Raw genomic sequence first — 22,841 nt, forward strand, 5'->3', positions numbered from 1 at the left:
CAGCACCGACTATCTGACATCAGGTCCCACCAGGCAGTCTCCCGGAGAAGGACGGTGGCCAGTGGCGGTAAGGTGGGGCCGGCCGAATTCAATGGATCTTTCAACCGGCTGTGAAGGCACGGGCGGTGATGACTTTATTTCCATGGAGTAGTGTGAGCTGGCTTGGCTCGGCTCATTATCTGAACAAGCAAAAAACACGGCTCGGCTCGCTGGTAGCTCAAGCCAGCTCATTTTGGCTCGCGGGTGAGGGGGAGGAGGGCGCAATCCAAGATTGCGGTGGGCCAGTGAGGCTGGTCGATCACACTGCGAGCGAGGACAAAGGATGGAATGCATGTTGCGATCAATGGCATGGTGAAGCAAAGTTACATACTGAATCCAGTATTTGCTGCAGCTGTGCAGCATCCAAAAGAAATTCTTGTTTTCTGCAGCAGCAAAAGAAATTTCTCAGCATGAGAAAAGATAAGATGAAAAGGTAAATCCGTGAGTTCCACTTACAATGGCAGGAACTAAATCTTGCGACTGAATCAGGAAGTAAGGAAAGGCACATTGAATAAAAAAATGTGAAGGGAACACATGACAAAAAGAAAAAATCTAACTCCCAGGTAGGATCTCTTAGGCTATGCGCACCGGGTACGCTATATATGTGCCCCACTACCCCATCCTACGGTAACATTTTACCGTAAAAACGCCTGCACCGAGCAACGGTAAATGGAACACTATCATAGCGTATCGCCCTCTACACGCTAAATGAAGCAGAGGTAGAGGAGCTCCACTACGCATTGACGTGGCGCTGGGCCCACGCCCTCGCGCGCCATGCCAACCACCTGCCCCGCTAGTCCGGCAGCAGTGGCAGTGGAGGGTAATAACCACCTAGGGCGTGAGCAGGGGAGCTGGACGGTGGATCCGGTGGCCGCACGCGCACCGTCAGCGGCGGAGTAGGGAGAGGAGCCATCCGGTGCAGTCGGTGGAGAGGAGAGCAGGGCAAGGAGGCGATGCAGGGTGAGAGCAGGTGACCCCGGCCATCATTCCTCGCCTCGGATCCCGACTACCGTTCCTCGCCTTAGATCCAGTTGCCGCACGCCACTCTTGGCCCAGAGAGGGAGAGGGAGAGAGAGGGAGAGAGAGAGAGAGAGAGAGAGAGAGAGAGAGGCAAGAGGGCTGGCCGCAGCGGTGTCTCCCAGCCGTGGAGAAGGGCCACATGCTGATCTGCGGGCTAGGGAGACGGCGGATCTGGCAGAGAAGCAGGCGTGGTGGAAGAGGTAGGCGGAGGGCAAGAGAGGGGGGAGGCAGCGGAGCCGCGGAGGTAGGCGGAGGCAGAGGTAGAGGTATGTGAGGGAGGAAGAGAGATGGGGAAGGAGGGAGGAGGGGAGGGAGGGCGCCAGGGGCCAGCGGCAGTGGAGGACGACGCATGCGCTGACGCTTGGAGGGAGGGAGGCCGGGGGGAGGAGGGAGAGGGAGTGGGAGGGGGAGGCCAACCGGGTGTGGGCAGTGGGAGGGAGGTAGGCTGGGGGACGAGGGAGAGCGAGTGGAAGGAGGAAGCGCGCCAGTTTACTGATCTCTAGCTGCGCTAGAAGTTCAATGCTGTGTTGACGAGGTCTTATTTTCCTAACCTTTATGGATGATATATATTTGTGTGTGCGCCCCCCCCCCCCACCCCCTTGGAATTTGGTTGTAAGCACGGGTGTGGTTTGAAATTTGTATCAAATTCAATTTGATCTCGTCTGTGATCAATTTTTTTTGTCGGCTCGATAATGACAAGGAGATTGACTCTTGACATTAGAACATGCATTTTTGTGTCAGTTTACTTTTAGCACAAAATATTTTTGTTTTGGCACGATGCCTGACAGAATATGTTTTGACAGAACAATGCTTTTCTCTGTCGGGAAAATCAGATTTTTTCTGTCGAATTGGAGTCACAGGAATACAAAATCCAAACCTATCGAAACATATTATAATATCGGGTTTGTACCAACAAAAATGTTTTTTGTCGATAAACAGATAGGCAATTTTTAATTCACTGTCAAGCTAGCCATGTCGGTATTTTTCCGTCAGTAACCCGACAGAAACAATTTTCCTATGGGGTTTTTGAATTTTCTTGTCGGTTTTTCACACACAGGAAAATCGTGGTTTCTAGTAGCAACTGTATGGCTGTTAACATGACATTTAGTACTTCTTACTCCCTCCATATAGGAAATAGATGATGTTTAGGACAGCGACACGGTCTTCAAAGCATAACTTTGACTATTTATTTTTATAAAATTTTTTGTTAAAAAGTGATTATATATATATATGAAAGTGTTTTTTAAGACAAATCTATTTATATAATTTTTACTTTTTCAAACTCAATAACTTAAAAGTTATTCATGATTTATATTCCCAATGTTTGACTCAAACCTTTTCCAAAACATCATCTATTTCCTATATGGAGGGAGTATCTATTTCTTCTCTTCTTCTTTTTATTATCTCTTCTCCAATTTAGCTTCCGGTAAATTATTGAAGACATATCATTATTTTTGACGGCATGCTACTAGATATGGATAATTGAAAATGGCATGCCAAACCGATGTTAAATGTTTCTCCTCAACAGAAGATTATATATCACAACTGGTTATTATGCCATAACCGATTTTATTAACTAATGATGTATCTTCGCCCAATCACCTCCATCGGCACCTCTACATCATGACCTTGCAGGGAAAACAAAAACAAATCGTGAATTCTTAGATTATCAACTCCTCGATATGTGTAGTGGTAAGTGGATCAGAATTTTTTTACCGGCACGGGTTTGCAGAAAACTTTGAGATTTAGGATCCTCTGTTCGATGTTCTCATCCTTCTCTTGATCTGCAAGTAGAACATATATGCATTCCATGTCCCTCTCTGGCACATCCCTCACCTTGATGCAACAATAACTTTTATGTGCTGGAACCTTACGCGGAGGAGCATCCTTGCGAATGTAACCTTTGCAATTCTCCAGGATGGCCTCCTGTGTTTCGGTACATTCACCGGCGGCATGGTGAAGAGAGATGGTTACAGACAATAAGAGGAGAAGAATCGCCACAACCTTAGGAGGCATCATAACTTGGCACCTAGCTTAGCAAAGTGCTAATGATCTGTTTTGTGATGACTGGGTGATGGAACAAGGGAGAAGGGACGACCAGACTAAACCTGATTCTATCTTTGGCTAGTTCCAACGAAGTGCTCCAATTTCTATATATTATTTGTGCACCGCTCCGTGCGACCTCAGGGTGGCCACGTCAGTGAAAAAAATTTACAGCGTCCGATGGTAAATCGGTGGCTTGTATTCACCTCACCCACCCGCACTGTAGCTGTAAATATCTTCACTCCACTTCCAGAGCTTTCTCGTCGTCCTCTGTGCGCCCGCAACCCTCCTCACAAAGGGCCCTAAAGCCGGCGGCAGCGGCCATTGCGGTAGCAGCATGCCGAGGAGACCGGCGCCCGCGGCGGCGACGACATGCCGGCGGCCTTTGCCGCGTCCTCGCCTCGCCTCGCCTCCTCCTGCCGCGCAGCCAGCGCAGGGGCGCTGGCACGGCCTCTGCTCTCCGCGCCGCCCGGACAACCGGATCCGCGCCCCGGCCTCCTCCTCCACATGCCTTCTCGCCGTCCCCGTTCCCGTCCCCGTGCGCCCGCGGCTGCCTGCCAGCCCATCTCCTCCTCCACGCGCCTCCGCGACGTCTTGCCGTCCCCGTCCCCGGCGCGCCCTCTGCTCCTCGCCGCCCGGACAACCGGGTCCGCACCCCGGGCTCCTCCTTGCCATCCCTGTCCCCATCGTCCCCTGTGCTCCCGCGGCACAGGGCCAGCTACTATACCTGCCGTCTCGGCGTACAGGCCAACTCCAACCACCACGGCTGCTCCCACATCACCCGCTGCAGTGGTGCTACTGCTGGGCCGGCCGCCCTCTCCCTTCGGGCTCCCTCGTCAGGTGCCCCCCACCGCAGGATCCAAATCGGATTTGGAGTCGTACAACGAACTCGCTCCAGCCTCCAGCCCAAATCTTATCCTTTTCCCTCGGATTGGACCTCTGATTCACTTTCTATCTACTTCCTCTTGCACATGGAATCCATCTCTCAAATCTGTTCTTCCCCGCCAAATTATTTTTCTTTTTCCAGGTCCAATCCATGCCTCCCCAATTTCCTTCCTAGAATCAAAATGGGCCATGTCGCTGTTGTCAGCCATCTGACATCCGTGAGCAACTCGCTATAAATTTCTGGTTATACCTCTTGCGACGATAGTAACGCCCATTTTCTAATTTTGGTTTCGCTCCCAATCAGCATGCTGCATCTGGTCATTTCCTCCCTCTCTTTCTTGCAGTCGGCGCTTGCTTTTGCTTTTCCATATGATGCGGCTGAGTATGGCCATCACCCCTGTACCTCTCTCTTATATTCCTCTTGCTTTTACTTCTTTGGTCCTCACCTTTCTTGCAGCGTTTACCACTTAACTGTGTAGCCTCCTGAGTATACAGATTGATTAATAAGATTTGTCTTTACCAATAGGAGGCTCTGCCTTTCAAACTAATTTGGTTCTCCCTGCTATTTCAATTTCAGACTGATTGTGCCTTCTGTTCTCTCTTCAGTGATTTATTAACAGATACTTTCGACACTTATTTGTTTCCATTCTTGCATTGTAGTTCCTGTAAGCTGAATGTTCAGAACTCAGTTTGCTTATCTACTTCACTCAAATGCACATTAAAAAACTGGTTACTACATTTGCTCTTCAAGATTTCCTAATTTTTGTTCCCCTCCTCAGTTTATTTACGTTCAGGTAGCCCTGTGTCTCTCCGTCAAAGTTCCGAATATGATCAAGTAGTCCCCTGTCTCTCTCTGTTTTTAGCAATATCCAGAGTTTTCTTTGGTACAAAATTTCTTTCCAGATGGTTCCTATTTTTTGTAGGCTGCAAAGTAAACTGAATGACCATTCCAACTAATGTAGCATTGCTAAGTAAAATATGCTTATCAGGTATTGTACTTGGGTCATGTAAAGCTCTAACTTTTACATCTCTTTCTGCATCTTCAGCAATTCTATCTGTACAACCATGTCATGATAGATTTTTGTTACCCTTATATGCTGTTTGTTTTCATTTTTGTATAATCCTCAAAAGATATATGGTTGAAAGAGGGATCCTTGAACTTAACCTTACAAATATTGATATGGTAATTCTGCATCTGCAAAAAAATGGTTAGGGACGTACCCAACTGTGGTTATGTGCAGGTCATGGTTACTTTGATGTAGCAGTATACGGGTTCCTCCAATACCTTTCTGAAAAAATAAACCAACTTACAACTAAAACGTGTGTACTGACATATCTTTTGAAATACAGATTGAGCAGATTGAGAATACAATTTCGCAATAATTTATGAATATAAACTCATACCTTCATTTCCCCCTTGTGCTCCCTTATTACAGATTTAAGTGAAGTTGATGTGCGCTACCATAGAGACCCATACAAGAACTGATTGTAGATTTAAGTGAAGTTGATGTGCGCTACCATAGAGACCCATACAAGAACTGATTGTTACCAAATAAGCTTTTTCCATGCAGCTCACTCGGATTCTCAGCATTTACATTTATTAAATATTTTTGTGAATTTAATTGGGATAGGCGAGGTGGTGGAGGCCGCGACGCGAGCCGAGGCAAACAAGAAGGTGTTAATCTTGATGAGCGGCACGGGCGGCAGGCACCGAGCATCCGCCGAGCCCATAAGCCTGCCTTCGTCCAATAGTTCGGCAAGAACTACCAGGTGCGGTTTTGCTGCCATTTTCGGCGATAATAATTTATATACCATTGCAGATGTTGCTCTCTAGGCTCTGCGTTCCATTACAATAGTAGTGTTGCACTATATGTTGGTACACTCTTAATAATATCACCACATTAAAATTCCATCTCTTTGACAGATGAGAAACAGAAGGCAGCTAGGTAGTATGGTAAGGCATTTTTTTTTGCCTGACAGTATCAAGGTATTTTTTATCTCCCATTTTTTTGCCGCTGCTTTGTTATTATTGTTATTGACCTGTTAACAATTGCATTTTCTGTTCCATTACAGAACATAATCGTCCTTTTCTACTTGACATTTCTGGAGGTTTTGCAAATATTAAATGATTTATGACTATTTCTGAGACCATTAGTAATCCGAGTTTTAGCAAATTGCTTCTTATCTTTTCATTTGTAAAACTGTTCAAATTGCACCAGTGGCGATAATGTCTTTCCATAGGTGAGGTCTGTGAAACCTGTTTTAACAAGGCTTTTTTCAATGGTACTATAAGACGGGTGGATTTTCACCAAGCAACAAAGCAAGTAAATTCTTTTTCAGATTGCTGTTGGTAGCAGCTCATCCTCTAGCTGCTGCTACGACAGCAAAGTTTTATAGTAATAATGCAGAACAAGAACAAACTTAATACAACATTCCCTCTTCATCAGCTTAAGGTGGCAAATTGTAAAATGAACAGTGAAATGTCTAACTGAAATTTCTTTTGGGGGCACAGCTTGGTCCCTTTTGTTGGTAAAATCTAAAGCTTCTTCAAATGGTTATGACCATGGAACGACAAGGGACTCATGGGAGGAAATGCCTATATGGCTCAATCTGAGATAAATAAAACCAATTGTTCCTTAGATATTCTGTTGCTAAGAATGTATAGTTGCACCTTGAAAATATTCAGCACAGATCAGATCAGGTATGTTCTTCAATTTAAACAGCACCTTTGAAAATAGATGTTTATTCAAATGATTATCCGACCATCTCAACTCTCATCCAAAGTATCTTTAACATATTTTTTTCTTACAAAATCTTTTTCCAGGAAACATGTCCTACCTCAAGTAAATGCATGCCATGCCAAAAGAAAGAGAGAAAAGCACCAGCCAGCGCAGCAGCAGGTTTAAAAAAAATACACAAACTGGAAGCTACATTTACATCAGAGCTAATCACAATTCACAATCCTAACATTTCTATCTACCTCTTCTTTTGCAATTGCATTTTCTCCATACAGGAAACAAAGCTGTAAGACCACTCACCAAGTAAAGTCAAGGAGGAAACTCCAACCACTTGATATTGGCTTCTACCGATTAGTAATGTAGGCTCCTATGGCAGGACTCACCACGGTATGTAAAAAACCTATACTTCTTGATATTCATTCTATGATTACAGTTTTGATCTGCTCTATAACCATCTTTTTACTTCATTTTTTAGGTTATGAGAAGCCATCAGCTTGATGTGAGTCAGCATGCTCAGTTTGGAATAAAGAAAATAGCTATGTTCTGTTCTGGAATTTTGCAGCAGTTGATTATAGATTGGTTGCGTGCCAAGCATCGGTTCTTGCTCTAACCCATGAGCTTGCACAGCAAATTGAGATGGCCATGTACATCGAGGTTTGTTCTTCTCAACTCTGAGCATATTTTCTTCCAATATGCTTGCAGCAGCATGCTTGAATCTATGACAAATACCTGCTTGCTCCAAATCCAGAAACCAAATACATCAGTGCTCCAAACTCTTCATATAGCATGCTGTGCTCGAGCTTGCCAAGACGCCAACCCTTGCTCCAACTTCTCTTATACAGCTTTTCCATGCATGTGAGTGGCAAAAAATTTCTTTTTCTGTTCTGCTTTTCTTTTCAGATAGGGGATATCCTTCTTACAAGCCACATGGCCAGGCTTGCAGCATGGGTGGCACTGGTGCTAATTGGTTGCATTACTGTAGCAGGTACCAGCCGAGGGCTCAAGGGCAATAGTAGGAAGCCATGTTTTCTGTCACATCCTTTGATCAGTTCTATCACTTCCTACCGACGTGAAAAAAATATGTGTATTTAGATTCCTATTAGAAGACTAAACAATAGCTCTGTAGATTACATGTTCCATTATAAATATATGCTTTCTACATTTACTTATCTTGGGGAAAAAAAAGGAAAAAAAACAGGGCAAGCTACTTCCAATGTAATGCGAGAAAGGGTTTACTCCCCGTCTTCATCGCAAACAAGACCAAAGCAAAACCATGTCAGTGCTTAGAGCACTAAGCCAGATTGGAAAAAGGTTGCCATCATTTGCACCGACTTCCATACCTTGCAATTGACGTCAATTTATCGCTAATTCGAATTAAATCACAATGATTGCAGGTCAGGAGCAACACAACCATTCCAGGGACTTAACATTTAGCACTGCCTATGCCAGAAGATTTAATAGGCAGTAGCGCTTTTGTACTAATGCGTAGTTGTGCATTGTATATGAGAAATAATTGTACTATCATATATACCTACTAACATATGGCCATACCATGTTAATGACCTGTTTATATGTATTAATGATGTCCTACCTTAATCTGATGATGGCTAGGCGCGCCAAGCCGCGCGCAAAGTACTCGTATATATAAAGGAAGGGAAGTACCCACATCAATCTGTTAGGACTTCAATGCCTGCATTGTGGATATCTCTGATCCTATTTATGGAGAAGATGGATACTCATATGCAAGGGGCAAGATACTTGCCACTAATGGAGAAGGGATCGGAGTTAATTGTACTGGCTCTATTTTAATATCTATGCTGTACTGGGAAAACAAAAAATAATATCTGACTTTTATTTATGCTTTGTCGAAAACCACCCGAGAATTTCTTTTTACTTTCCATTCTGGCACCTCCAACCGTTCTATAATTTTGATACGCCCTTAGTTGTCACCGTCTGCGTGCAGGCCTCATAGGGGGATAGTGATATCTAGCGCCTACTCTGATGTTTTAGTTGCATTTAACCAAACCGTAAATGTTGTTATTTAGGCCCCTAGTTTATAGATATTTGAATTTTCATTCCAATTAGGCATTCAAAATCTTAGTGGTGGGTGCAAACTTAAAGGAAGTTAATTTGTAGCCGCACTTGTTCGCGAGTTCGAGTGGGCGCCGCCGGCTGATGGTGGCGGCATTGATCTCACGGCGACCAATGCGTTGTTAGTGAGAATAAGGTGATGGCATCGCCGCTGAGAGCAAGCATAATGCAACGCACATCTCAGTCCACGTAATGAGACAAAAGTACGTCCCCTTGCAGAGGTGACGGGTTTTTAATTTCTATGAACGAATTTGTATGTCACAACTCACAACCCGGCCCACCATCATCCATTGGCAACCACTTGATCCCATTCAGTAAAGCAGTGTGATCTTGTGGGCACTTCCCTTCCTAAATAGAGATCACTATTTAGGAAGGCATTGAAGTCCTAATAGGAACTAGCCAAAGATATCACTTCCCTTCAATCTTGATCCCTCATCAATCTTTCAAAAATAGTGATCACTTTGTGGGCTTTCTCTTTGGGCCATATCAGCATGAACTTAGCTAATGGGGCTCCTATCTGTCTACCGAAAGAAAGAAATGTACATATTGCACAAAACGCAGGAAGTGGCCCATGAATCATGTTCACGCTTGTTCTTATCTTAATCTTTTCAGAATTCCCTTAGTTTTCTGGATGAGTTCGGAGTATCATTGATTTGTCCCCTTCAGATTATACCTGATCATGGGCTGCCCAACCTGATAAACCCATGATCCACTAGCTAGAAAAAAAAAACCCGACCCGACCAATGAGTGGGCTAGGCTCAGGTTGAAATATTTTACCGGGAAAAAAATTGGGCTGAGCACGGGCTGTATTTTTTTATCTGAAACCTGACCCAACCTGATGGTCGGACGGGTCAGAGAAAAATACCGGATTTACTTTTTGATCCGACCCAATAAATAATCAGGTCTACTTCAGATCCATACAGAGCTTTTTGGATGCTACATACTGTGCTCGAAACAAAGTTTGCTTGAGCTCACAGTTTTTCGTGAAGAAATGCATAAGAATTGATAGTACCCTAATATTCTGACTGAGAAACAGAGATTCAGGTTGCGTGAATGAGAACATAGTTAAATGCTATAATCAGATGGCAATTTTCATAGAGTCCCTTCTTTATTCGTTGTACACTTCAGATTCCTAACATTTGCTACAGCCTATAGGCACTGAGTGCTACAAACTGTTGTAACGGCGCTACTAGATAAAAGCAGAGCCCATTGCTTACCAAGGACCTAGCGCAACAAAGATATCATCTCCGAGTGAAGATGATGCCATATCATAAATCACTAGAAGTTCGTTACAATTTGTCTTGTGTTGCAATGAACCGATGAGCTTATCCAATCACTTTGCCGGCTTGCTGTGTCGCAAGCAGAAGGACTTGAGCCTGTCAAGGCCGTCTTCTAGAGAAGATGGATCAATTGCGAAGGTGATTCGGAGCCAATTCTTGTATCCCACAGCACATCCTGACAATTCGTTTCCAACATGTTACAGCTCAAATAAAACGGTGATATCAAAGGTGGTGAAAAATATATCTTGCACCAAGCAGATGCAGTGATCTGTCCTATCTAACAATGTATGCAGCAGAAGAATACCTGGAAGAAGAACCACTAATTCTTCCTTTGCCAGCCGGCAGCAGAAGTCCATGTCATCTTTGATGTCTTGCAGGCAGGATAGGTCCAATTTCACCTGTAGCAAGTCATGAAAATTTTGCACCCCATTAGCAAATCCCTCATGCTGTCTTGCAGCATGGAACAGTATGTGTAATGACTCACAGACCATTACAAACATGGATCCCTCAGGTTTGCTCGGGCATGTGATGGAATTGATGCCCTTCAGTTTCTCCCAGCATATATCTGCAGTTTCTCTAAGAATTTTAACAGTTCTGTTGAAGAATTCCACCTTTGTGTTCTCCAGGAGTTTTGGAATTGCTCCCTGGTAAAACAAAATTGTGTTTAAGTGGATATAGACCATTGTATTTGTTTTATGCACAATTTCAAGTCATGAAAGAAAATGAGAAATTGACAAAGCTGTTGTCACCTGGACAAATGTTGGAGGATCAGAGGAGATATCAAGGTAGCTTTTGATACAGTCAACAACCTGGAAGAAGAAAAAACAGATTTAAGCATTATGTGACTGCATTTTGTAAGGTACCATCATTTTATTCCAAAATCTGAAGAGTAGTTTTGCTATTTGATCAGGCATATTAGCACCCCTAGGAATGTTCCCAAATGAATGGAAAATCCTTCAAGTTTCCACTACTGTTTATGACATATTAAATGCCAAAGAAGCGAAGAACCTTGGTCCTCTTAAATACACCATTAGGATCATTGGTAACAATCCAACCAAGCCGCCATCCAGGTACCACCCATCTCTTTGATATCGACCCTAGTGTGAACACAGGAACCACTGTCCCAAACACACCCATGGGTACAAATTTCCTCTCCCCAAATGTCAAGTGTGCATACACCTCATCTGTGATTACAAATATGCCAAGCTTCTGCGCGGTCTCGGCAACCTAGAATTATGGACACAAACTAGGCATTCAGATTATTTCCCAAGAGCTCATAAACTTTGGAGGAACCACGAACCAGCTGATTAAAACTTGCCTTGGCTAGGTGCTCATAGGAGTAGACATTGCCACAAGGGTTTCCTGGGTTGACAATGACCATGGCAATGGTGTTCTTGTCGGCAAGAGCTTGGACGCAATCAATATCAACCTCCCAATCCTTCTCAGGTAGAAGATCAAAATACCGAGCTTCCATGCCATTGAAAGCAGCACGCGCCTCATAGAACAGGTAGCCAGGCCTTGGAAGCAAGATGTTGGCACCAGGACGAGCTAAAACAGAGCAGATTATCTCAATTGCTTGAGTACAGCCGCTTGTCAGGTAGATGTCATCTGGTGATAATTCATATGGCAGATCACGGGATAAGTACTTCGCGATGGACCTGGAAGTTTGCAAGATTTTAAGGAACAGGTATGTTTACAATTTGAATTACAGAGATACATAATGCAAATAGCATGAGTGGGGACGAAATCAAGCTCTGTGTAGTTTGTACTGCTGAAAAGATAAGATCAACATAGCATTTGCAGAGAAAGTTTCTGTGTTCAATTATTCATGCTCGTCGTCATCAACAGGACTTCAACCATGATTGCAACACCAAATTAAACAGACAGGCAACGTGCTGGATTCAGTTATTTCTTTTTATGAAGCCAAGAAGGCCAACCTGATGTAAGGTTCAGTGATTCCCAAGCAGAGCATAGACTGGTTACTATCATCGGGCATCAAAATCACTTCTCTAGTTTCTCAACCTCGGGAGTTAAAAGCACATTGACTTACACATAAATGAATTCGGTCTGTACAATCTTTTTTCTCTAATAACGAAAGGTTCAGTGATTGCCACACTACGTATGAGACCAGAAATAGTTTGTTTCATCAGTCAAACCTAGTCATACTAATCAACTCTGAATAATTCAGTAATAGTTTGCCATGACTGTAAAATGACACTTAGATTCGAGAAACATCCGTGTCAATCTTGTCATCTTGTTTCAGAATCAAGTGGCTCGATTTTTCTAAAATATGGATCAAACAAGGGAATAACCAGACAAGGACTTGCACAGCCAAGAAGTAACCTCCGTGCGGGCTCAAGGCCAACGCTGGTGGGGTAGGAGTTGTGCTCCCCGGACCGGAGAGCGCCGGCGACGGCGTCCACGGCCTCCGGTGCGGTGCGGAAGCACGGGAACGCCGACGGGTCGCCGTGGCCCATCGGGACCACCGGCCGGGCCCCGCCGCCGCCGGCCACCATCCCGGCCTTCACCCTGCCCAGCACGCCGCGCACCGAGAGCGCCGTCAGGCCCAGGAGGGCCTCGTTCGGCGCGAAGTTCCAGGCCTCCGCCGCCGCCACGGCCACCCCGTTGCCGGCGCCGTTCTCCATCGGGGCGTGGTGGTTCTTGTGGCGGGGTAGGATTGGTGATGCAGGTCGCTTGTGGGATCCGTGTGGACCTCTACTTGTATATATAATACTCCCTCCATTTCAAATTAGAAGTCATTTGATTTTTTTACTTCATATTTGATCACTCGTCATTTCAAACATTTATGCAAAATATCACTTCTTTTGTAATGAGTTCCTTTATCAATACAAGATCTTCAAAAATGACTTAAATTTGATAATATTTGCACAAATTTTTTGAATAAGATGAGTAGTCAAACTTAAGGTTAAAAAGTCAAACGAAATATAATTATTTGGAACGAATGTAGTAGTACCGAATGTGCTGAAAATTAGGATATGCCAGTTGATATTTTAATCGGACATTGTATATATAGCGTGGTAAAGGAATAATTTAAGGATCAGACTCTAAAAAATGAGTCTCTAATCTTACACATGTGGATCTAAAATTATATAAGAGTCAAGTTGGATGGTGAAGAGATCATTAGTATCATAATCCATTACCACTAGGAGTAGTGATAAAATGGCCCTCAAATTTGGCCTTGATAATCAAAGGACCGAAACCTAAAAGGATCGGACTCTAATCCTATACAATTTTGAGGTAAAAAATTAAAGGGTCTAGTTGGGCTATGCCGTGGCCATTACCACCTCTTTACCACTCACCACCCCTACTATTAAAGATCAAAGACTCTCGGCTGAATTATCAAAATCCACTATGGGTGTGTTTAGATGCCCCAAAAAAACTCTCAAAATCCAAACTTTCCATCACATCTCCATCACATCGAAACATTAAATATAGCAAATGACTCATGCATGGAGTACTAAATGTAGGTAAATAAAAAAAACTAATTACATAGTTTTGATGTATGTTGCGAGACGAATCTTTTGAGCCTAGTTAGGTCATGATAGGACAATATTTACCACAAACAAACGAAAAAGTGCTACAGTGTGCTACAATGTCCGATGTGATTTTTTCTTCCACTTTTCCAGGGATCTAAACACAGCCTATGAAGAATCTAACAACTAAGCTAAACCTTAATTAGCCACATGGGTCGTTTTCAATGGAGCTTGATTGTTCAGTGGTTTCAGTACCAATTTGTATAATCCGGTCATCAAGTGCAAATTGGACAAGTACACAATGGGGAAGTGGAACACTAATAAACAAGTGAAGGCATCTTGGAACTGTCCGTGAGGCCGACAAGTCAACTGGGATTACCACGTGGGCACATGACATGACAGAATCCAGCACTGACACTCTCCTTTGTTTAGACTTGGCGGCCAAGTTCAGTTCGAGGTGTAGTTTGGCGCTAAACGTCTCTCGCTGGCTGTGTACATGCACGTGGCTGCAAGCACGAGGAAGCTGCGTGCTATCAGTAGTTCTTCACTCATTTTCTCCCCCTTCAATTTAAACCTATTGTTGAAGTAAAATCTGGTCACACACTCGAACATGCTAGAACGCGCAGCAAGATCGTCAAAACGATCAACACCAGCAGCTTCCCTGCGCCAACCGGTTAGACCAGTATAGCGGACCGGTACTCCAGGAAGACGGCGAAGACCTAGAACCAAGAACTCGGGAGGGACCCCATCGGAGCTAATAGAGCTAGGGTTGCTCTGAGGTCGGCAGGCCACTCAGTGCTATCGAACGCCGTGGAGACGAGCGAAGAACAGCAGATAGGGTTGGAAAAGTTAGAGTTTAGAGATAAAAAGTAAGGTAGAGTTGATAAATCGATTGGGATTACCCTCAATCGGCCGTGGCCCTTCATATATATAGGGTGGGGAGGTCTGTACCCATTAGGAGTCGAAACTCAAACAAATCTCGTGTCAAAATACAACTGCTAACTCGAATTGGGTGTTTCGGACCGGTTTGACCGGTCTCTGGACCGGTCTGACCGCCCCTAGACCGGTCTGGCCGGTTAGACCGGGGTGCAGGTCTTCCGGGAGGCATAACTTCCTCATCCAGACTCCAAATTAGATGTTCCATATATGCATTTCGATCATCTCGACGAGATCTACGCAATGGTGCAGTCCAATTGATGATTTGACAAACTTTTCATGACCGGTCTGACCGGTTTGTACGAGAGGTCTGACCGGTCTGTCCAGATCGTCCAGAAAACATGAATCGTGCCAATTTTGGGTGTCAACATATGCCCCCTATTTCTTGGTAAAGCTTGTGTATCAAGAAACATTTCTCTAAGCCAAAACTGCACAGAAACAATGAGAAGCACTCATGCACCAATCACATTTTGTCTCTAATGATGAAGGAATCCGATTAACCACATATCTTGATATGGCTCAAGACGATGGTTTCACCTTGCTGCTCATATTCCTGCATCTCCTGTGAGATATGAATCTGAGTACACACCACTTCGGCTATGATTGTTTGGAATCCGATTCAAAGTCAATCTCACACTTTAAATGACCATGGATGCACAAACTGACCCAATTACATTGAATAGCAATTGGTCTTTTGTCTTCTATAATCACAACTGAGAGCATATAATGAATATATAGCGTCCACCAACCTCATATCCATGAATCATAAACCTCTAGCCGAAATAAAAGAACTATATTCAGCTTCCTTATTAGTGCAAAATATTCCAATCGGCCTCATAAATGAATATGCCACAACCACGATGCAAATGGCCAAGATTAGATTATTATCAACAACTAACCTGCACTGAAACAATGCAAAGCACCTACACACTAATCATGTCTTTTGCAAGGGCGATATTGTATATCGGCCATGTTATCTTGTGTAAGTGAGACAAGCCTGAGTATATATTACCTCGGTTCTAAATCATGTCATTCAAAGGAACTGCTTCGGTTTACTTAGTAAAATAATCTGTAGCAATTAACACGAAGCAATACACCTATGAGGATGGAGGATTAATCTGACCAATGAACTCCAATCCTCAACCTCGAAAAGGCCATAGTTTGATAATAGGATGTATCAACGCAGCGGGCACCAACTGTAAACTCCAAACCGCTGACATTCTTTACAGCCCTTATATTATTTGAAACAATCAAACATCATGATAGGGTACAAATCGGCTGTTCCAAACAATCACTTCACCTTGGGAGCCGATCGTTGTATACCATCAATGCCTTTGTGATCTTCTCTCATGGCAACTCTGGTTTAATCCGAGACTAAACACTTAAGAAATAAATATTCGGCGGTTCAAAAAATAGAGCTCATCATCGATCGAAACATATTTGAATTCCATATGCCGAATATTCCTCTCTGCACCATGACCAGGATATTTTAGATAAGAGATTATAGGATCCCTTCAAATCCTAATCTTTGGCTTTAGTGATTGAATGATTTTCATAGTCGAATTGGTGTCTCTAGTAGTCTGGGCGGTCAGACCGGTCTCATGACCGGTCAGACCGGTCTGGGCGGTCAGACCGATTGCATTGACCGGTTGGACCGGTTCGTCTAGAACCTGCAACTCGGCTTTTGCTTACATTGGCTTTCGAATGTGAAAATATTTCTTCACACTTGCGCAGCCAGATGCTTGCTCTGCCAGAGTATTAGCATGTCCATTCTCCTTCCTTGGTATACGTCTTATAACAAATTGATGAAAGGAAGAAATAATATGGAGGCACTTGTCAAGATATGCATTTAAACATCCATTGTAATATTAGCATACCTTGGATACTTGCTGCACCATCAGAAGTAAATCACCAAAGGCTTCAACATGTTTCACGCCCATAGATTGCAGAAATTCGAAGCCGAATAAAAGGGCTTCATACTCAACTTGATTATTTGTGCAATCCTCTTTAACCGGTTCGAGAACTCAAAAATAGCACCACTTGGAGAAATCAAGACAGCACTATATCATTTACCATTATCACAAACCAAGCCATCGAAATATAACTTCCATGGTGTGCAAGTAATATAGCCGACTTTCAAATCATGCTCATCATTAATCCTATGCTCAACAATGAAATCTGCTACAATTTGGCCTCTCATAGATTTTAAGGTTTCACAAGCCAAATTGTATTCAACTAAAGCATATGCTCACTTGCCGATTCTATCACTCAAAATCGGCATTTGCAATATATGTTTGATTACATCGGTTTGACATACTACCATGCAAGTACTAGATAGTAGATAATGCCTCAATTTGGTACAAGCATATAATAGAGAGACAAACATAATTTCTCAATAAAAATATACCTTGTCTCTGCATCAATAAGTCGTTGGCTTATGTAAGTGATCACTGTTGGTGGAGAGTGCTTCCGGGACGGACGAACACTACAACAGTGAAGAAGGAGCGCACCAGTCGAAGTGAACAATTCCAAGTCAGAAACGAGGCTTCGCATAGTAAATTGGATTCTCTCTTTGTATTCAATGTGTCCCATCAATGTAGAGGGGTCGGGTATTTATAGGTGACGATTCACCTACCACCTTCCGTTATTACACCGTAATGCCCCCTAACAACTATATTCCCGGTATATTCCCGGGGTACAATCGTATTTTTACATCATTTGGTAAATTACATCCAAGCCTCTTCTGCCCATTGGGCCCATTACAAGATTCCCTGCGCAGCTTTCGAAGCGCTCACTCTTCGACGCCTTCCCTTCTGGTCTTCGACTTCGCAGTCGGTGCCCTAGTTTTCGCCGTAGGCGCCTCGGTCTTCGCCTCTCTCCGCTTCTCTTCATCTTCTCCTGTGGCCAACCGGTCATCGCCGTAGGCGCCTCGGTCTTCGCCTCTCTCCGCTTCTCTTCGTCTTCGCCTGTGGCCAACCGGTCTTCGCCGTTGGCGCCTCGGTCTTCGCCACTCTTCGCTTCTCTTCGTCTTCGCCTTCGGCGAACCAGCCTTCGCCGTAGGTGCCTCGGTCTTCGCCACTCTTCGCTTCTCTTCGTCTTCGCCAGTGGCAAACCGGTCTTCACCATAGGCGCCTCGGTCTTCGCCCAAAGCCTGAAGCCCTTTGACTGCTCAGCTTGCCGAGCTGGGAGGAGACCTTGTCGTTGCATTCAAATTGCGCGTGGGCCTTCGATAGATGGCTGAAGGTGGCGCCCCCAACAGTAGCCCCTCGGAGTCGTGGCCCATCCTTGGAGGGGCGATGACTTCGACTTCTTTTCCCGAAGCGCCACCCTTCGGGCCTCGACTGATCGCTTCGCGGTCCGTCGAGGCCTGAGTCTTTTCAGTTCACCTGCGAAGCAACGGACCAGACATCGAGGCGTATTAAATGCATTAAAGAGTTAATCAAAAATTAACTTGACTTTTTTGCTTGATGCGTCGCCCGAGGTTTCTGGTGCGAAAATCCGACATTGCCCTTCCCCGCACGATCCCTCCGCGAAAATTCTGGAGGGGTAAAATAGATTTTTCATGTCCCCCCTCCTATATAAGTGGGGGTGATTGGGCGGGGGACGGTATGCTTTCTTTGCTTTCCGGCGCCGAACTCTCTTGCTTCACTCTGCTTTTGTGCCTCCTCGTCTCAGTTTTAGCTCCTCTCCCGTCGTTTGCGCCACGGTGAACTCGCTTGGTCCTGCGATGGCTCCGAAGAAGAGCAAGTTCCTGCCTACCACCTTCTTCGGTCCGACGAAGATGACTCTGGCGATGCTTGGAGAAATGGAGAACCAAGGGGTACTGACTCCTGGCCTTGGACGTGTTCCATCGGAGACGGACACCTACGCGAAGCCAAGAGAAGACAAAGTGGTCGTCTTTAAGGACTTCTTTCCTGCTGGGCTTCTCTTCCCCTACGACCCCGCTGTCGTCGACATCTTCACCCGGTACGGCGTCTTCCTACACCATATGACCCCGAACTCTTTCGCCCGCGTCAACCTTTTCATGTGGTTCTCGAAGACCTGCCACTTCGCCCCGACCCCGGAGAACTTCGCTCGGGTGATGCGGGTGTGCTACCAGCCGAAGAGCATCTCCGTTCGTGGCTCTGACGGTGTCTCAATGGAGACGGAGCCCCAGTATGGGTGCTACACCTTCGCCTTTCAACATACTGCTCCCAGCCCCATTGGGGTGTCGAAGAATAAGTGGCCGGGGACTGGTCTTCGTTCTGGTTTTACCACAAGGTGCCCCTCGACCCGGACGAAGCGCCACCCTTTGGTTGTTCAGAAGCTTGGAAATTTGGGCGACACCCCGAAGGTGGACGTAGCTCGCATCCCTACGAACGAAGCCTTCATGACCGTCCTTCGTGAGGTGTCGAAAGTGCTCAGCATGCGTGACATAATAGAAGAGTTCGTCGCATGCGGGTGCTTCCCCCTCAGAGAGGGCTAGACATTTTCCTCCTGGGCTCCTTCGGAGAGGGAAGTTTATGGGCTTCCGATGCCCAACTTTAGCGAAGTCTTCGGACTTCGACAAGAACGTAAGTTTTTTTTTGCGAGGACAATAATAAGTTTTGTCTTCGATTTCAGAAATAGATGTAGTGGAGGTGGAGACCCGAGCTGACGAGATGCTTGGACCAGTGTCCGGTAATGAATATGACTTGCTTCTGTCCAAACTTGCCGGCGCGCGAGGCAATCGGGTGTTTTCCTTTTTCGGCATCGAAGCCCCTCAGCGTGCTGCCGAAGCTCTTCTCGCTATTTAGAAAGCAGGGGAAAGCTGGAGGCACCGGTGGCGTCACTGCCACACTTGAGAAGAAAAAATGGAAAAAGGGGGGCTCTAGCCCTAGCGGAGGGAAACACTCGAAGCTTCTGGATTTCCTCACTTCCTCACCCCTTCGCAGCACTAGGGAGTCCGAAGACAACGAGGGAGATGGAAATCTCGTCACCACTTCTTCGCCTCCCATTGCCGCTCGTCCTATCGCGGCCGTTGCTCCACCGCCGAAGCCCTCACTAACTTTAGAGTACAGTGCCATGGAACCAGACAGCGATGACGAACTCGTCCAGGAGATCCAATCTGTCTTGGCGACCACGGAGCCCCATGCTAAAAACTCAGCCGCAGCCCCTTCGTCTCCGAGTTCATCATCGACGTCTTCGGATTCGTCGCCATTGTCAAGCGGCGAGGACGTGAAGGGGTACGTCCTGGTCCCCATGGACATGCCGCTGCCCCCGAGATGGCCCCGACCGTCGCTGTGGGCGAGGGCGGCCGGGTTCCTGCCGCCGGGTCTTCCAGCCGAAGGCCCGCGACGTTCACCTCGACAGAGAGCAGCGGCTACCACGTAAGCACCTCCGACCCTGTTGAGGTGGCTGCCTCTCTCGGGATGCCGGAGGCGAAGCTGATCGGGGACAACATCATCGGCAGTCTTCGGTTTTCGAGCAGCGACCGGGAGAGGAGATTCCTCGCCGAAGCCGGCTCCTCCTTCGGCTTTCCCCTTATGGAGAAGCGCCTGATGTCCACCGGAGTGAGCCAAATTCTTCAAGACGTTGAAGACCTCTCCTTAAAGGCCTTCGTCACTTCGCGCTGCGCCTCCCGTCAACTCAGGATTGACAACGAACGAACTTCGCAGTTGGCGAGAATGGAGGAGCGTGTGGTAGCCCTGGAAAAGGAAAAAACTACTCTTGAGGAGGCACTCGTTGCTGCATGTGCTGAGGCGAGGAACCATGCTGAGGCTCCCGAGGCTGCTCGCCGGGACGCACTTGCTGCGGAGAAGGCCAAGGAAAATGCTAAAAGAGCTAAAGCTGAAGCCGAAGAGGCCCGGAGGGTTGCCGAAGCTCAACATGCCCGTGGGAAAGATGTTGTTCAGCGATGGCGCACTGCTATCAGCTCCTTCGCAGATTTGGTGCAAACTGATATTCACGGCCTGCTCGTGAAGTTCGCTATTGACCCCCCCCGGAGATATCACAAGAGGAGAACGTCGAAGTGGCGGAGCTCTTCCGCTGGATCCATGCCTCCTTGGCAATGGCCAGATCTGGCGCGGACTTCAAATGCGAGCTGTCCGCTATGGTTGCGGCACACATACTCTTAGTGCTATCGTCTGCCGTTTGCTTCCAGCAGAGAGCAATGCCTCTTCGACGGGCATCGTGAAGGCTCAGCTGCGACTTCTTCGGGACTCGTGTTTTGAATGGCCTTCGCTGGACTCCTTGTGCCCCGAAGCCCTTCATGCCCTGCCGAAGAATATCACCAAGAACTTCGCGAAGTACTTCCATGAAAAGGGGCGGCTACTTGTCGATGTTGAGCTCGAGCGCATGAAAGATCAGGTACCACTTCGCGTTTCTCAAAAGTACAGTTTTTGTTGCCGTCTTCGCTTATCGACATGCTTGATTTCTCTTAGATTCAAGAGAAGGCAGAAATCTTCGCTCAAGGCTTCCTTAGCAAGGCTGAAGCCGGCAACTTGCACCGTGGCGCTCCCGGTGGCGGCGAAGACGGAGCCCCTGGCCATGGCGAGGGCGAAGATTGCGGGGGGCAAGCAGATGATGCACCGAAGATCGGCGAGGTGTGATGACTAAAGGCCTAGTGATTTTTGTAGTAGTGTAGTATTGAAAACAGAAGTATCACTGTATCTAACGCCTTCGATGTCTGCACAAGACCCTGCGTTGGCCCCTGCGCGGATCATCGAAGGTATAATTCCTTGGCGCTTGAACCGCGGGAATTTTTATGTTTCTGGTTTAACTTGGGAGAAGTTCCATGCCCGTCGCCCTTGGCTTTCATTTTATGAGTTTTGGTCTGACCGAAACTCGTATATGACTATCGGAACACCGATACAAAATGTTTCTTCGTGAAATTTCAGCGCAATTCCGAAGAACATGCAAAGGTTCTGTCTGAGACTTGGCTTCGCCGTGAAATAAAATTTTGGGCACCAATAGGCCTTATAAAGCGCCCATGGGCCTTCTAGAGCCGAAGCCGGAGCCTGTTGAAGACATGGTTGCTCTGCATGAATTTATGTATCGTCGCCAAGGGATTTTTGACCAAGGTTCTTCTTAACAATGGGGTGCCCTTGCTTGCAGGGGTTGAATTTGAAGCCTTTCCTCGCCGGACAGCTGAAGAAATAATAGATGTTGCGGTCCGCGAAGTCATATCTGACTTGGACCGCCTTATCTTCGACGAAAAAATTTCAGATGTAACTTCATGATTTAGTTTTCGTGGAGTCTTCGACTTAGCGCTTAGGGAAGAAATTTGTATCTTTCTTCGCTTTTGTGTGAAGTGTACACGTGTGTTTTCTTTGCTTATTATTGCGAAGTGTAATTTTTCCTGTAACATGAACTGTTCTTTTTATATACAAATGAATATATTTGTGCTTCCTAGTTTTATCCTTCGACTGTGCAAACTTGTATTTTGCGAAGCGCCACCCCCCCTTTTGCACGGGCGGGAGGATGAAAGTCATCGACACCGCAGTCGAGCCTGTGTACGTTTTGCGAAGCGCCACCCCCCTTTGCTCGACTTGCGGGGGGGTAGATGAATTTTTATGCGAGATTTCGACTTTGGTTCTTTGCTCATTGACTTTCCTGCCCTGGGATCTTTGCTCATGAAGATTTTTTATCTTCGACTTTCTGCCTTGGGCTCTTCGCTCGCAAGGACTTTTTTGCCTTAGGCTTTTCGCTCATATGGACTTTTATGTCTTCGAATTTCTGCCTTGGGCTCTTCGCTCGCAAGGAATTTTCTGCCTTAGGCTTTTCGCTCATAAGGACTTTTATGTCTTCGAATTTCTGCCTTGGGCTCTTCGCTCGCAAGGACTTTTCTGCCTTAGGCTCTTCGCTCATAAGGACTTTTATGTCTTCGAATTTCTGCCTTGGGCTCTTGGCTCGCAAGGACTTCTCTGCCTTAGGCTTTTCGCTCATAAGGACTTTGCTATTTAGTTGGAAGTAAAGCGAAGGGGTGCGAAGCCCCTATCCGGGATTGCGTCCCGTGCTTACATCTTTCAAGCTTCATCGCTTGTTTTATGCGCCGATGACTTCCCTCTTCGCTTGGCGAAGAGGGATAGACGCTTCGGTGCTTTCACCATATTCCTGTTCCTGAGGTTTTTCTTTTCGGGGACCTTGCTTATATTTCACAAGGAGTTACACAGGGTTCCGCCATGAGGAAAAGAGTGAACGTGCGAAGGCTTCCCCCGTGAGGAAAGGAGTATAGTCCCTTCGATACATTATGCGAATTTCTCGCAAACAAAAAACAAATTTAAAAAATTGCGGAAATAAATACTAAATTGTTGAGCCCCTTCGGTTATTTTTTTCCGTGGGCTCTTACATTATTC

The 22,841-nt window shown here is 45.9% G+C and overlaps 1 protein-coding gene and 1 long non-coding RNA gene across 17 annotated transcripts; one reads left to right on the forward strand and one right to left on the reverse strand.

The window, feature by feature from the left end:
* Nucleotides 1–3,238: 3,238 nt before the first annotated feature.
* Nucleotides 3,239–8,324, forward strand: LOC120644670. 16 transcript variants are annotated; one of them, XR_005663904.1, is made up of 9 exons: nucleotides 3,245–4,976; nucleotides 5,619–5,757; nucleotides 5,912–6,688; nucleotides 6,812–6,887; nucleotides 7,001–7,112; nucleotides 7,201–7,379; nucleotides 7,626–7,710; nucleotides 7,924–8,036; nucleotides 8,120–8,324. It is a non-coding gene; the product is annotated as an uncharacterized LOC120644670 (long non-coding RNA). The 16 variants fall into 16 exon arrangements; XR_005663892.1 differs by adding an exon at nucleotides 7,474–7,580 and having other exon boundaries at nucleotides 3,241–4,976; nucleotides 5,912–6,887; nucleotides 7,661–8,036; XR_005663901.1 differs by having other exon boundaries at nucleotides 3,241–4,976; nucleotides 7,626–8,036.
* Nucleotides 8,325–9,861: 1,537 nt separating this feature from the next.
* Nucleotides 9,862–12,794, reverse strand: LOC120644672 (nicotianamine aminotransferase 1-like). The gene is made up of 7 exons (XM_039921353.1): nucleotides 12,440–12,794; nucleotides 11,415–11,754; nucleotides 11,105–11,323; nucleotides 10,846–10,905; nucleotides 10,585–10,740; nucleotides 10,401–10,494; nucleotides 9,862–10,271 (listed from the first exon to the last, which is right to left on the reverse strand). The coding sequence occupies exons 1-7, from the start codon at nucleotides 12,739–12,741 to the stop codon at nucleotides 10,150–10,152; spliced, it is 1,293 nt and encodes a 430-aa protein (XP_039777287.1). The 5' UTR covers nucleotides 12,742–12,794; the 3' UTR covers nucleotides 9,862–10,149.
* Between the last annotated feature and the right edge of the window lie 10,047 nt (nucleotides 12,795–22,841).

This window comes from Panicum virgatum, chromosome 8K, assembly GCF_016808335.1.
Source record: "Panicum virgatum strain AP13 chromosome 8K, P.virgatum_v5, whole genome shotgun sequence".
Taxonomy (NCBI): domain Eukaryota; kingdom Viridiplantae; phylum Streptophyta; class Magnoliopsida; order Poales; family Poaceae; genus Panicum; species Panicum virgatum.